At 38.6% G+C, this 12,669-nt stretch overlaps 1 protein-coding gene across 2 annotated transcripts; it reads right to left on the bottom strand.

Moving 5' to 3' along the window:
- Positions 1-895: 895 nt before the first annotated feature.
- On the bottom strand, positions 896-12,323 carry LOC144644068 (catalase-like). Of its 2 annotated transcripts, none has more exons than XM_078503477.1 (14): positions 12,168-12,323; positions 5,592-5,874; positions 5,220-5,350; positions 5,060-5,110; positions 4,706-4,885; positions 4,389-4,499; positions 4,188-4,268; positions 3,709-3,861; positions 3,466-3,607; positions 3,122-3,198; positions 2,915-2,968; positions 2,066-2,173; positions 1,557-1,628; positions 896-1,313 (listed from the first exon to the last, which is right to left on the bottom strand). In XM_078503477.1, exons 1-14 carry the CDS (start codon positions 12,222-12,224, stop codon positions 1,311-1,313), a joined length of 1,503 nt encoding a protein of 500 aa, XP_078359603.1. In that variant the 5' UTR covers positions 12,225-12,323; the 3' UTR covers positions 896-1,310. The 2 variants fall into 2 exon arrangements, with proteins under 2 accessions (XP_078359603.1, XP_078359604.1); XM_078503478.1 differs by lacking the exon at positions 12,168-12,323 and adding an exon at positions 9,333-9,481.
- Between the last annotated feature and the right edge of the window lie 346 nt (positions 12,324-12,669).

Here is a 12,669-nt window from a genome sequence, read left to right on the forward strand (position 1 = left end):
CGGAGAATACATTACCACAGTAGCAATGGAGTAAAACTTTTTGTAACTTGCTTCGGTGGGCCCATTTTCGAGAACAAGTCCTGCATGTTCAGTAAAACAGACGCCATACAAGTGTAACGGTACCCATTTTTTCGCCTGGGTGGAGAGAGGCAAAATGGCAATAAACATGCACCGCGACTTGCTCTCGTATGCCAGGGGTAATTTCCAGCACTTAGAATTACTGTAGAGCATTCTCTAATTTCCAGCTTGAATGTTAGAGAACTTTACATGCGCAGGAATGCGTTTTGTGATAAAATTAATAGAATTTTGGATGTGGACGTGCACATTATAATTACCGTCTTATTTGACGAACTGGTTACGTAACCCAGATGTACATTGGATGTAATGTGGTAAAACTGTAAAAGTCCAAAAGTGGCTAGCAAAGTCCACAATGGAAAGTTGCATGCCTTAAAACGGCATCCAGCCTCATTGCTAGGAGGGCGTGAAAACTATTTGCAGGGGTTGCTGGTGCTTCCCGAGGCGAACGGCATTTTTTCCAGTGGCCACAACCTTTCTTGGTCGCTTTGTGCATTTTATGTATTGCTGTATGGCGTCATTACTCAGGTATTATATAGTGCAGACCATGGTCAGTATGTTGCTAAACACCAGTTAAAACATACTTTTAATTCTAAACAGGTGTTGAGTCGGGAGTCGGGTGTCGAGCATTCGTCTTGACATGTAAATAAAATCTTCAATTTTGTAAACGCAGTTTACAATTGTCTTTTGAACTTGTTTTCACTTTAATTTATCAAACAACTTGTTAAAATTTTGCTCAGTCAACGGCGTGATCATTGTCAATACGTCTTTGTAAGGATGAGTTTATATTTAACTGTTTAAAAATAAACAACAAATTAACTCAATCAAACTGCACCTTTATTGGATAACTTCAGCTCACCTATCGTTAACATGCCTGAAATTGGACAAGTTACCAAAGCCAAAAACCTATTTGAAGTCCCGATTATCTAACTCGTGCTCCTCTTACAGTAGACTATACGTCAGGTAAGTAGTGTTAAACGTATTTTTAAACGTTACTTATGCTATCATTGTTACTTGATTAACGCATTAAAAAATTAATCACTCGCGCTTCTCTTACAGTAGACTATACGTCAGTTTAGTAGTCTTATACTATAATTGTTGCTTGATCAAGGCATTAAAAACTAATCACTCCGCAATTAAACCTTGTCATATCATTTGAGGACTAAATAGAATTGATCGAAACGGCAGCAGTAGTTGAAATACTTTCAACGGTCATGGAGCATGCCCATGGTGATTTACTGTGGAAGAAATAAAAACAACAAAAGGTTAGACGATGCTTTAGATGTTTAATCGAATTAAAAAATTCAAGATTAGATAGATGAATGAATAAATGAATGAATGAATGAATGAATTGAATGAAAATTTTATTTATAAACACGGTTAAAAAATATCAGTTTTGTATATACCGTGTAGACCAACGCTAACTATCCACAGCAAGCGAAGTGTTGTTTGCTTGTTTGTTTTTGTTTGGTAAAACTTACGTTTTTGTACTCGTTCAATTTCTCGGTCAAGCGGGCACCAAAATCCTTATGCACTTTAGTGAAGTTGTCCACCTGAAAGGGAAAGATATAATATATTTACTATTCGTTTACCCCACAATTGTTGATGCAATTACTGAAGACGCAAATCAACATAAAGATTATCGTAGGTTTCTACTAGCAAAACTGATGAAAATTTTCTTGCGCACTGGACAGCATCTAAGAGCACCAAATGAAACCAGTAAATTCTATGTTGTGTTTTTCGTTTGCTAAATAAATCTCTTGAAACAAACTTGGCCCACAGTATTGCAAGATTCCGAGTTACTAGTAATTGTTCTGTTTTTCGTTGCCGCCCTTTTAAACTTTCACATGTCTTTCAATTCTACAGTGAAATTCATCACAGCAGCGCTTGCGCGACAGCGGCGGTTTACGAGGAGTTGTTTATTAGCCGAGGAATAGACTTAAGGCCAGTAAATTCTTCTCTTACTTTACGTAAGTAGTACAACACTTACAGCTCGTTTCTGAATGAAATTCTTGGCGTCCTTCAGATGACCTGCAATGTTGCTCACCAGGCGCTCTTTGGCATCTTTATCCAGCACTTTCTCCCAGAAGTTGGTAACCTAACCATTCAAGGTTTAAGGGATTCAATAAAAAACAATGAGAATGATTGTGAACTGCAGAATGAAATTGTTCAGATTAGCAAGGACGCCATATTCGAGAAGACTTCGTTTTTGAGAAAACACTGAAGTTCTCTCAACCATCGACATAAGAAATGCCATAATCCTTTTAATACAAAGACACGTTTTTATTAGCTTATCTCACTTTTCAGATCATGAACAACTTAAGATGCTTTGTCTTGACAAGCAATTCTTGTAGATCAGTGGCTACGGTTTTACTTATTGGCTGGGAGAGGATAGGGCAAGACCTATGTTGCTTGTTACAGTGCTACGCGCCGTACCGCTGCCATCACATGACAAGTTTTTGATCAATTTTTGATATCTTTTTGACAACTTTCTGATGGCTGTCAAGTTCTACATTCTTTTTCCGACAACTGTAAACTCCGTCTCCCTTATTTCTTGCCTGTTCGGCCAATTCGGTAAAAGAGAAGTTATTAGAAAGTTGTCAAACAGTTGTAATTTCTCTTTTTGGAAGAAACTTTGTTAAGTAGCAACGGTACGGCGCGCAGCACTGTACGACGAACGGGTTATCACCTAAAACGCTGTCTCCAAGTGACCACTGTCAGCTTCTTTGCCTCTTACAGAATGTTTGCTCTTATTTTACATTGCAAACATAAAAGGCAAATTTTTATTGTACTCTACTGTCAGAAGAAAAGAATGAAGTAACTACAAGGCTTATCCCACCTGAGAGAAGTTGTCATCATCTCCAGACTCAAAGCGCTTGCAGTCGCCAGTTACCTATAAATAACAATGAAACACTGTCAGTGTACATCCTCCAGTCCTAAATGTATTATTCATGAAACACTCGGACAGTGGTCGAACTCTAGAGCTAAGTTAAAGATGCATCAATCAAGGTACTAAATAGCAATAATTAGCGACTATTTCTTTTACCGCGACTTTGTGCGGTGCATACTTCATGTCGTCCTTGGGGCCATTGAAGCTGTTAGGGTAGTAGTTAGGGCAACCATCTAAAAAAATAGAAAAAAAAAATTAAAACAAAAGTTAACAAATATCAGATCTACAGTAGCACAATTTTGAATTCAGTCATACCCTTTGTGTGAAAACGGTAGTCGTAGAAATGACCATGCATGAAGTAGCAACTTCTCTAACCATTCTTAGTGAATTTCAAGTGGACAACCATCATTTCTAACAGAAAGTATGTAAGGTAACAGACTCTATGGTCGCTCTCTGACTAACCTTTTTCTGCAAATAAAAGTGATAAGAATGTATCTTACCTTGGTTTTCAAAGCACTGCGGTCCGTCCCTCTGGTAGTTTTTGACACCTCCTCTTGTCTTGTAAGGACAGTTCACAGGCAGCTGCAGGTAGTTGGTTCCCAATCGGTGAAGATGAGTGTCATGATATGAGAACAGGCGACCCTGAAATTAAAGATGTCAAATGGATTGACGTTAAGCTCATGCAGAATCCGGCGATGAATGATGGCGAGAAAAGGGAAGAGACAAGACCGTCTATACTATACCTGAAGCATCTTATCTGGAGAAGGCTCGATTCCAGGAACCATGCTGGCAGGGTTAAAAGCACTCTGCTCAATCTGTGCAAAGTAGTTGGTCGGGTTGCGGTCAAGCACCATCTTTCCAACTGGTATCAGAGGGTACTCAGAATGTGGCCAGATCTGCAACGAATTAAACCAAACAGAACATAAATTCAACACGCTCGACTTATCGCTTTATCAGTGCAAATGTCAGTGGCCGAAAAGATTAAACAAAGTGTTGTCTATGTATTTCAACTGCAAGATGTAGTTCATGCCTTGAACTTTAAAAGTTGAAAATTTCTACAAAATGCAGATACTTTAAATATTCTAAAGACGGTGTACTTTACCAAATAAACAAAAAATGCTTGAGATTTCGATTTACAACTTCGCTCCTTTAACAACTTTAAAATGTGCCAAAAACTAAACCACTAAAAGAGAGAGTCAGAAAGAGAGATGTGTTAATTTACCTTGGTAAGATCAAATGGATTCCATTGGAACTTTTCAGCCTGTTCAAACGTCATAACTTGGATGAACATTGACCAAGATGGCTGAAAAAGAAATAATGCAAATCAGTTTTAATGCTTTGAAATATCATGCAATCCATTTTGCAAATAAAAAAAAATGACGAGAAGCTGGACATTTAGTAGTGTTAACACTGGTCAACTTACTGGGTTTCCATTAGCAATGGCGTTGTAGAGCTGCCTGTTGTTATGGTCAGGATCAGAACCCGCCAGCTGCTCTGCTTTGTCTACAGGCACGTTTTTGATTCCTTGATCGGTCTGTGAATGTATTCAGAATAGACTTAGAATAAGGTATTTTATACTTCCGGTATATTAAACAGACCGTTTAACTCAGTAGAAGACTACACAGTATACAGAACGTTAAGTAGTTAAGTTGCTGGCCCTCAGTTTTTGTACAAGGATTGCAACCCCGCCGATTATACTCTATTTAATGTTCAAAGAGTAAAACAAATTGTGCCTCATACCTTGCAATGGAACTTGCAGTAGACAGCCTCCCCCTTGTCATTCACCATTTTAAAGGTGTGGCTTCCATACCCATTCATGTGCTGATAGCCATCAGGAATGCCACGATCACTGAACAAGAAGCACACTTGATGGGTGGTCTCAGGACGCAGTGTGATGAAATCCCAGAACATGTCAGGATCCTATACAAAGAAAGGCTTTAATTAGAATGATTTCCACTCCTTACCGCTCTAGCATTGAGTCCTTTCATCCGACAAGGTATTTTCTGTCCTAATGTTCTTTTTTATGATCTTGATTAGTAAGGTATATTGAAATTCTTAATACTATTATGGACTGTTACGACGGTGTCAACTTACTTTCAAATGAGTGACAGGATTCCTCTTCTGAGTGTGAATAAAGCTGGGAAACTGAGCATCAGAAAAAAAGGAAAAACAGACAGGTTATTATAGAACCAAACATTTATAAAGAGTATAATCAAATGCTGTTACATTCACGACAAAAAATATATGAACTTACAAAGATTGGGTCCCTGATGAAGAAGATTGGAGTGTTGTTTCCAACAAGATCCCAGTTCCCATCTTCAGTGTAGAACTTCATGGCAAAGCCACGAGGATCACGGGCCGTGTCTGCACTACCAGACTCGCCACCTTAAAATTGAACAGGCACGTGTTTGAGTTCGAGGCTCAAGAATTAATATGTTAACATGTAATTAATACTATCTCACATACAATCCAAACACACCAAAATCAGAGGGACACAGTTAGTTCTACTGTTGGACTGCTTTGTAGTTTGTGGGCGTAAAGTCATTAGTGACAGAAACCATATCCTGCCATTCGATGACATCTCTTATATACTGTAGCTTTTAATGAAACTCTCAAACACACTCACCAACAGTAGAGAAGCGAACCACGCATGGAGTCTTCTTTCCAATAGTGTCGAAGATTGAAGCCTTGCAGTACTTGCTGATGTCATGTGTGACCTCAAAGTATCCAAATGCTCCACCTCCCTTGGCGTGCACCACTCTCTCCGGGATCCTTTCTCTGTCAAAGTGGCTCATCTCATCCAGAAACTGGACGTCCTGTAGCAGGACAGGTCCTCTGGGCCCAACTGTCATGGTGGATGTCTTTGTGTCAATAGGACAGCCATTCCCAGTGGTCAGGACATCAGATGCCTTGATATAGCAAGAAAGACGAAAAACGAAACTTTAACTTCATTTCCCCCAAATGGCTTATCTAAAATCCAATTTTTACAAAACACGCCCATTTCCAATAAACACATATTTTCAGAAAAATTCGTTCTTTGACATACATAGACGTCAGTAATCGCTTATCAGTTAAAGCTGATAACTGATCTAAACGTCAGAAAACTGGATCTACCGCTGTCAACAGCCACTTTTTGGACTTGTGTCAGATCAGTACAAACGACGACCTTGCCTCAAGACTGTGCTTTCGTTTGGTGGACGATTAGGCGAAAAATCCTTTTGGTAAAGAAATAATTGTGGGTTTTTTGTTTATGTTTCTCTCCAAACAAAACACATTGTATAACATCTTCAATGCAATTGGAAGGTTTTATTGGTAACGAAGGAAATTAGATTTACCAGAATAGCGAAGGAGCGATTCGGACTGAGAAAAACTCAGTGAAGGGTAAAAGGTTGGCATAGACTAGCGCTGATCTTATAACGTTGTTAGTTGAGAGTTTACACTGAAAGTGGAAAAACGCTGATGGGATATAAAAACAAATTCATTATGTCTCTTATTGGTTTTGTCTGAGCTAAAATTAAAGAAGCGACAACAACAAGTTTATTGGCATTCCCATAAGTAGATAGTTTTACCCCCCCCCCCCCAAAAAAAAAAAAAAAAAAAAAAATCAAATAATAATGAAACTGATAAACAATAACAACGAGTAAATATGTGTTTTTATTTGTAATAGTTATACCAGTGAATATAACTAAAATTAACCCCGTGACACAAATACAGAGCATCCACGATGGGATGACGTTACAGTTTTTTTGCTGACTGCCTCAGTTGAACCGTCTTTCCCATACTTACACTGATTTTGCCTGCTGAGCATTTTTTCAGGGATTTTCTGACCTCCGTGTAACCCTTGGTATATAAACCGCAATGTTATTGTTACACCGGAAATAATCGTGTCACAAGGGCGTAACTAAACCCTTGTTAGCTCACATTACAGTTCATGAACGATCTTTTTAGGCAGCGTTTCGCAACTATATACTTCTCAAAAGTCGTTCCCGTTTCTTTAATCTCCAAACTGAAAATAATTGGCACGAGTCAGTTAAGCTTTAAATAAGTAAAATATCATTGCCTGATGTGGTTTAGCCACTTTGCCTAAACTTTAGTACGTTACAACACAATACAGTTTAATGTATCAGGTGTATCCCTTCAACCAAAACGTTCAGTTTAATTTATAGCACGCTTCTTAAGCAAGGTTTTCGACGGGTTCTTGAAACGTTTTTTACGAGTTAGTTGTCAAATGTTTTGGATAACTGATTCTTCTTCGGTTTCAATATATTCCAGCTTGCGTTTTGCATATTAAATAACGCGCTCCACAGTCACAGTATCCTAGTCTGATCACCAGCTAATAACCGCTGATAAAGTGCGAAGTGTTTATATGTTGGTTAAAATACATCAAAATAATTAAGTGATTTTGCACGAGCTTTATGTACTGATTGCCATGTACTTAGACAATGCTAATCGCTTCTTGTTTGTATTTAATTGATTGGGCCGTGCCACGCATGTTAAACAGATACTGTTAGTCACGAAAAACTCGGTGATCGAATATTCAGCAGACTTGAGCCAAAAACACTTTTATGAAGAGCCACTTTTGCAAGACATTCTTCTAACGATGGCAAACATCTAACCTTGTCGACAGAAACTGAAATAAGTATATGTACCTAATTTCGTGCAGATTCGTTTCACGTGATCACGAGGTCTCCTAACTGTCACACGATGATGACTTTGTCCGATCAAAAACAAGATTTAATATACAATCTTCGTTCACTGTCCAAACTCCACGCGCGCAATTGGTTAAAATAGATCACGTGATTTTGCTTTACCTGTCGTCAGCAAACTCCGACAGTGCAGTATTAACAATAATGCACAAAAATCGTGCATTATTGAAAATGTCTTCAGCTTCAAGGCTTGTAGAAGTGGAAGAAAAATGTATTCTTCAAATTACCAACGATCCAATACCAAACAAAATCGAAGAGGATAACAATTTGAAGCTCTTTTATGTTCAAAGGTAAACTGCAGCTCAATAAATACATTTTTGTGTGCCATTGACTTGCTTTTAGTTTCTTGATTGTGAAAGCCATCGACTCGCTTTGAACAAGCTTCTCGCTGACTGTATTTTTGAACGACCACAACAACTGATGAACGATTTTATGAACCATTTTAAGCTTTATTTCTGTACGGCTTATTTGTGATTTTTATATTATTGATGTAATCCCGTGTAATTAAACTTCTGTACTACTACACTTCTTATTTTTAAACATTAAGCTTATTGTTTGAAGTTCGTTAAGTCGATGATCGCTTGCAGTGTACTCAGATTGTATATTAAAAGGGTTAGAGTCTGTCCGTTCGTGTTTTGTTGACAAATACACGCACTTGCTGGCCTCACAATGAACTCGAAATTTTCAATACTGCACTCGGCTACGCCTCGTGCAGTATTGAAAATTTCTCGTTCATTGTGCGGCCAGCGCGTGCGTGTATTAGGGGTGGTGAATGGTCCTTTAAAAACTGCGTGTCTCGCAAAATTTTAGCCACATTTCAGGGGTCTCGTCGTCTCGAATTTTTCTTTGACGCCTTCTCGCAGTCTCGATTTCTTTTGCAAGGCTAAAAAGGTCTCGGGCTCGCAGAAAAGATATCAGTCTCGCCGTCTCGCAAAGTCTCGCATTTACCATTCGACACCCCTTGTATTTGTCAACAAAACACTTACAACAGTCTCTAACCCATAAATATAATGCATGCATGCTGTAGTGCATGCATTTATGTAACAAGCAATCCGGCACTAAAAACGTTTCCGTGTTTAAATCAGTTGCAGGGAACGAAGAAGACCCATTTACCCTCCTTCCATTGCAACAGGTCCAAACGCACTGCGAATTGAGCGAGATCGCTTGCCACGAAAACGCCCGCAGGCGGGCTATATGTGTTTCAGTTGAACAATTTTATCGCTGGTTGATTTATACTTTCCGAAACACGCTTGGCCTCGCCAAAACTCCGATTCCCTCGCCTTACCCAGAGAAAAATTGAATCGTTGCAGTTTTTCCGTACCCGAAATCAACATGAGCAGCAATTCCGTGCAACTGTTCTTATGTGCATAATCGTCCAAATGTTCCCTCATCGAGAAAATTCATTTAATTCGCATCAGCACATGAGGGCCACATGATGATTATTCGCATGTCGATGAAAAAAAGAGTGTTCTACCGCTTGGAGAAAAGTTTTGAAACTTCCACGATTTTAAACAATGCACCCGATTTGCTTGTTTGCGTCGAATCCGAACTGAACGAAAGTTAGCGCTAAGCATGTACGGTCCACGCACACTGAGCGAACGAATTGCTGGCAGCATCCAACAGATTAGCAAATAATTTCATTTGTGATGCTTTCTACAAACCTTCTGTGCGTCAGAAAACTCGCCAAGCTGTTCTGATGCTTTCGTTCTGTTAGCCATTTTGCGTCTTAAAAGGAGACAACTGCCCAAAGCTCTTTACACTCCAACTTCACACTCCGTGGAATTCGTAAGACGACAAACAGCTTCGGATATTTACTTAAAGTCAGGTGATTGGCTAACAATACCAGACACGTCACTTCGTTTAGCCTGGGCGATATTTGTGTTGTCACGGATGAAAGAAGACTTTCTTTGCCTCTGCTGCGAGTTCAGTTAGTGTAAGAGCGGGGTAACAATATTGACATCAAGTTACAGGTAGATCTTTATTATTTCAACAAATAAACTCACTTCTCTTTACACGAGTTTTGCAAACACTGTTTGCATAACAAATGCGACTGAGGTGTGACCCTGAATGAGGCTGAAAGGTGTTAAATCTGAGCTGAGACAATATGAAAACCAGTGCCACCTGTTTTTGACAGTCTCTTGGCAGTTTTTCGACTCACAGAAAACGGTTTATTCGATCAGTTTTGACACATTATTTTCCTTCAAATGTTTCCTGTATTATTTTACTTTGGCACCTGAATGTCAGTCGTACGCCTTTCCTTGTCGCTGCTGACACCCAGGCTACCACTTTAAACCCTCTTTAAAAGGTGTAACTGATCTCATATCTGAAGCGACAAGTTTCGCAATTATTGTCAGATTCTGACAACGTATAATCATAAGAAAATTCGGGACAACTTAATTTTTCCGGTGTCCATCACGAGTGTCAGAGCTGCAAAAATCGGAATTGTATCTCATGTCAGTCACACATCTTAGCAGTCACGCTCCTTTGATTTCACGCTACGTTGTACTCAGTCGACCGAGTTATTAAAAAGAATGCTTATTTTCCTTAAATGTCCCAAACGTGGGAAAAAGGTTTGTTAGAAAATTTAAGACAAACATATTACATGATTATCATTGCCGTGTTCCTGTGGTTTTTGAACGCTACCTTCTTGCATTGTTTCAGGTACCACAAAGAAGAGACAAAGGGAAGGACTCGTTGTTTATACTACTAATAATCGATTTAAACAAACTCGTCTTCCTTTTGTGGTAGATAGTTTTCAAAATTTCTTACAGAATAGGCAGACATAATGCCAAAAGGGTGTATTATCAACTTTATCTCCAGGAGCTTCCAGGATAAAAGGTTTTTAACTTTTCAATACACAAATTTCAGACTTGGATATCATTATTGTAAAACAACGCATAGGCGATATTGCACAGGGATTTCACAGACGTAAAGGATATGCGTCATCAAGAAAATAAAAGAAATGTAGCACCGTATAATTTCATGAAAAATTTACATCAATTTGTGTTAAATGCCCACTCTTTCAATCACAAGCTGTCCCTTAGTGAAAATGTTATTGGACCAGTTATTTTCTTCATTGCTACCCCTTGCCTGCATGACAGGGTAATAATAGATCAAGGATAAATACTTTGTTGATAACTCTTGGGATTTCGGTTAAACCACCTCAAAGTCATCTTTAGTCTCTTGAACAATCAACTTGATATTGATTACAGTATACCCTTGTGACGTCACAAAACAACTCATTTATGTTCTCGGATGTTCGTGACAATTTATCAAACCTATTCACACACACCAGAAGTTGAATTTACCAACGGAAATGTGGAATTTTGAAGTGCAAATTCCACTGTTACTGTAGTATTTTCCGCTTGCTTCGAAGGCTTACATGACACTGCAAAATAATTAAGCCTTTTGGCCTTCGTGGGCCTTCGTGAAAGTTGCAATAAGGTCTGTAGTCGTTCTAAGACCACCACAGTCTCAAACTTAGTTAAGAACAGCCTTGAAATCTGATGAAGTCACATTTAATAACCCTGTTGGTCTAGAAGGCAGGTCAATATCATGTATAAGTACAGTGCACCGCGCCGTCTTAGTCGAATGTTACGCAACAATATCCAATATATTTCATGGTATTTTAAGTTGCGCAATTTTAAAGTTTCAAACTTTCGTGTTTGTGAATTTTGCCATTTGTAAAATAAATGAAACACGCTAGAGTCGTAAAATAAGCATTTCTGTATTTTGCTAACTAATAAAAGTTGATTTGTATCGATCGCGTGACGTACCAGGCACATCTCAAGCGCTTGTGTTATGCAACTGCGTGGGAAGGGTTTCATAACGCAGTGTTTCTTGCACGAAACACATTAATTACAGATTTATATCAAAACTGTAAGAAAATGTTTATAATTAAGCACTTGAAACCTTACATAGCCGAAGTAAATAATAAAAACTTGACAACGATTAAGAGATATTCAACACGTGCTTCCGATGTTATGTGGTTTTATGCGCATTCATCAAGGATTTCACTGAAAAACATTTGCATGAATACGACAAATTGTTATTCTATTTTATATAAAGAGCGACATTTTGTTAAAATTTCACCTTTCCGTTGAAGGAAATTTTTTGTTCATTACATTTACTTTCATTCCTTGTTAGATAGTGGAAAATTTAGTACCCAAACATATTTTTTTACGAAACATGTTTAACCATTACATAATTAGTTCTATGTGACGAGTATTTACATGCGACTTCACACTGAAAGTAGTTTTGTGTTGTGAACAAGGAAAGTTCTTTTCCGTGACCTTAGCTAGAAATATACGCTTGGAGAAAAGTTGAAGTGCTTAACGCAAATTGTGGCTCTGTAAAATTCGTGCGAGAAAGTGACCGTAGCCTCACACAGAGAAGAAACGGTGGTCGACAAAGGAACGACACGAAAGAATTGTTAGTGTCTAGAAAAAAAATCCCTGATTTGAAACTTTACTTTGTGCAGAATAAAACTTGCATACCTTCTGGCTCTTTGAAAATTCGTCAAGTTGCTCGGACGCTTTGGTGCGATTTGCCATTTTGTCGAAGGTAGAACGGACAACAGTGCTTTGAACTCTCTGGGGACGAAAGCGAAATGTACCGACACTGGTGCACGCAGACTGCTGAGTCACGGCGCCGACGCATGCGTAACAAAGGTTTAATCAAGTGATATTGCTTACTAATGTCACGTGTTCCTTGTTGTAAGTTCTAATTGTTCACTTGACCATTCACGCATCGGTGCGGTTGAAAGACTTTTAAGTGCAGTTAAATAATATAAGATGTATAATTTAAAAGGAAGTCATAAATTCAACCTTGAAAATGTGTAAAGGAAAAAGTTATCTCCCGAACGGTAATGGGTTCACAATATCAATATAACACGCACGTCGCCATGTTGAAATACAAGGCATTTTTAGACTGATAAACAAACGTTGTTTATGTAATAGGGCTGCGTGACATATGAAACAGTGATTAATCGTTCCAGCT

This window comes from Oculina patagonica, chromosome 2 (genome assembly GCF_052425735.1).
Source record: "Oculina patagonica isolate OP01 chromosome 2, crgOcupat, whole genome shotgun sequence".
In the NCBI taxonomy this organism is placed as follows: domain Eukaryota; kingdom Metazoa; phylum Cnidaria; class Anthozoa; order Scleractinia; family Oculinidae; genus Oculina; species Oculina patagonica.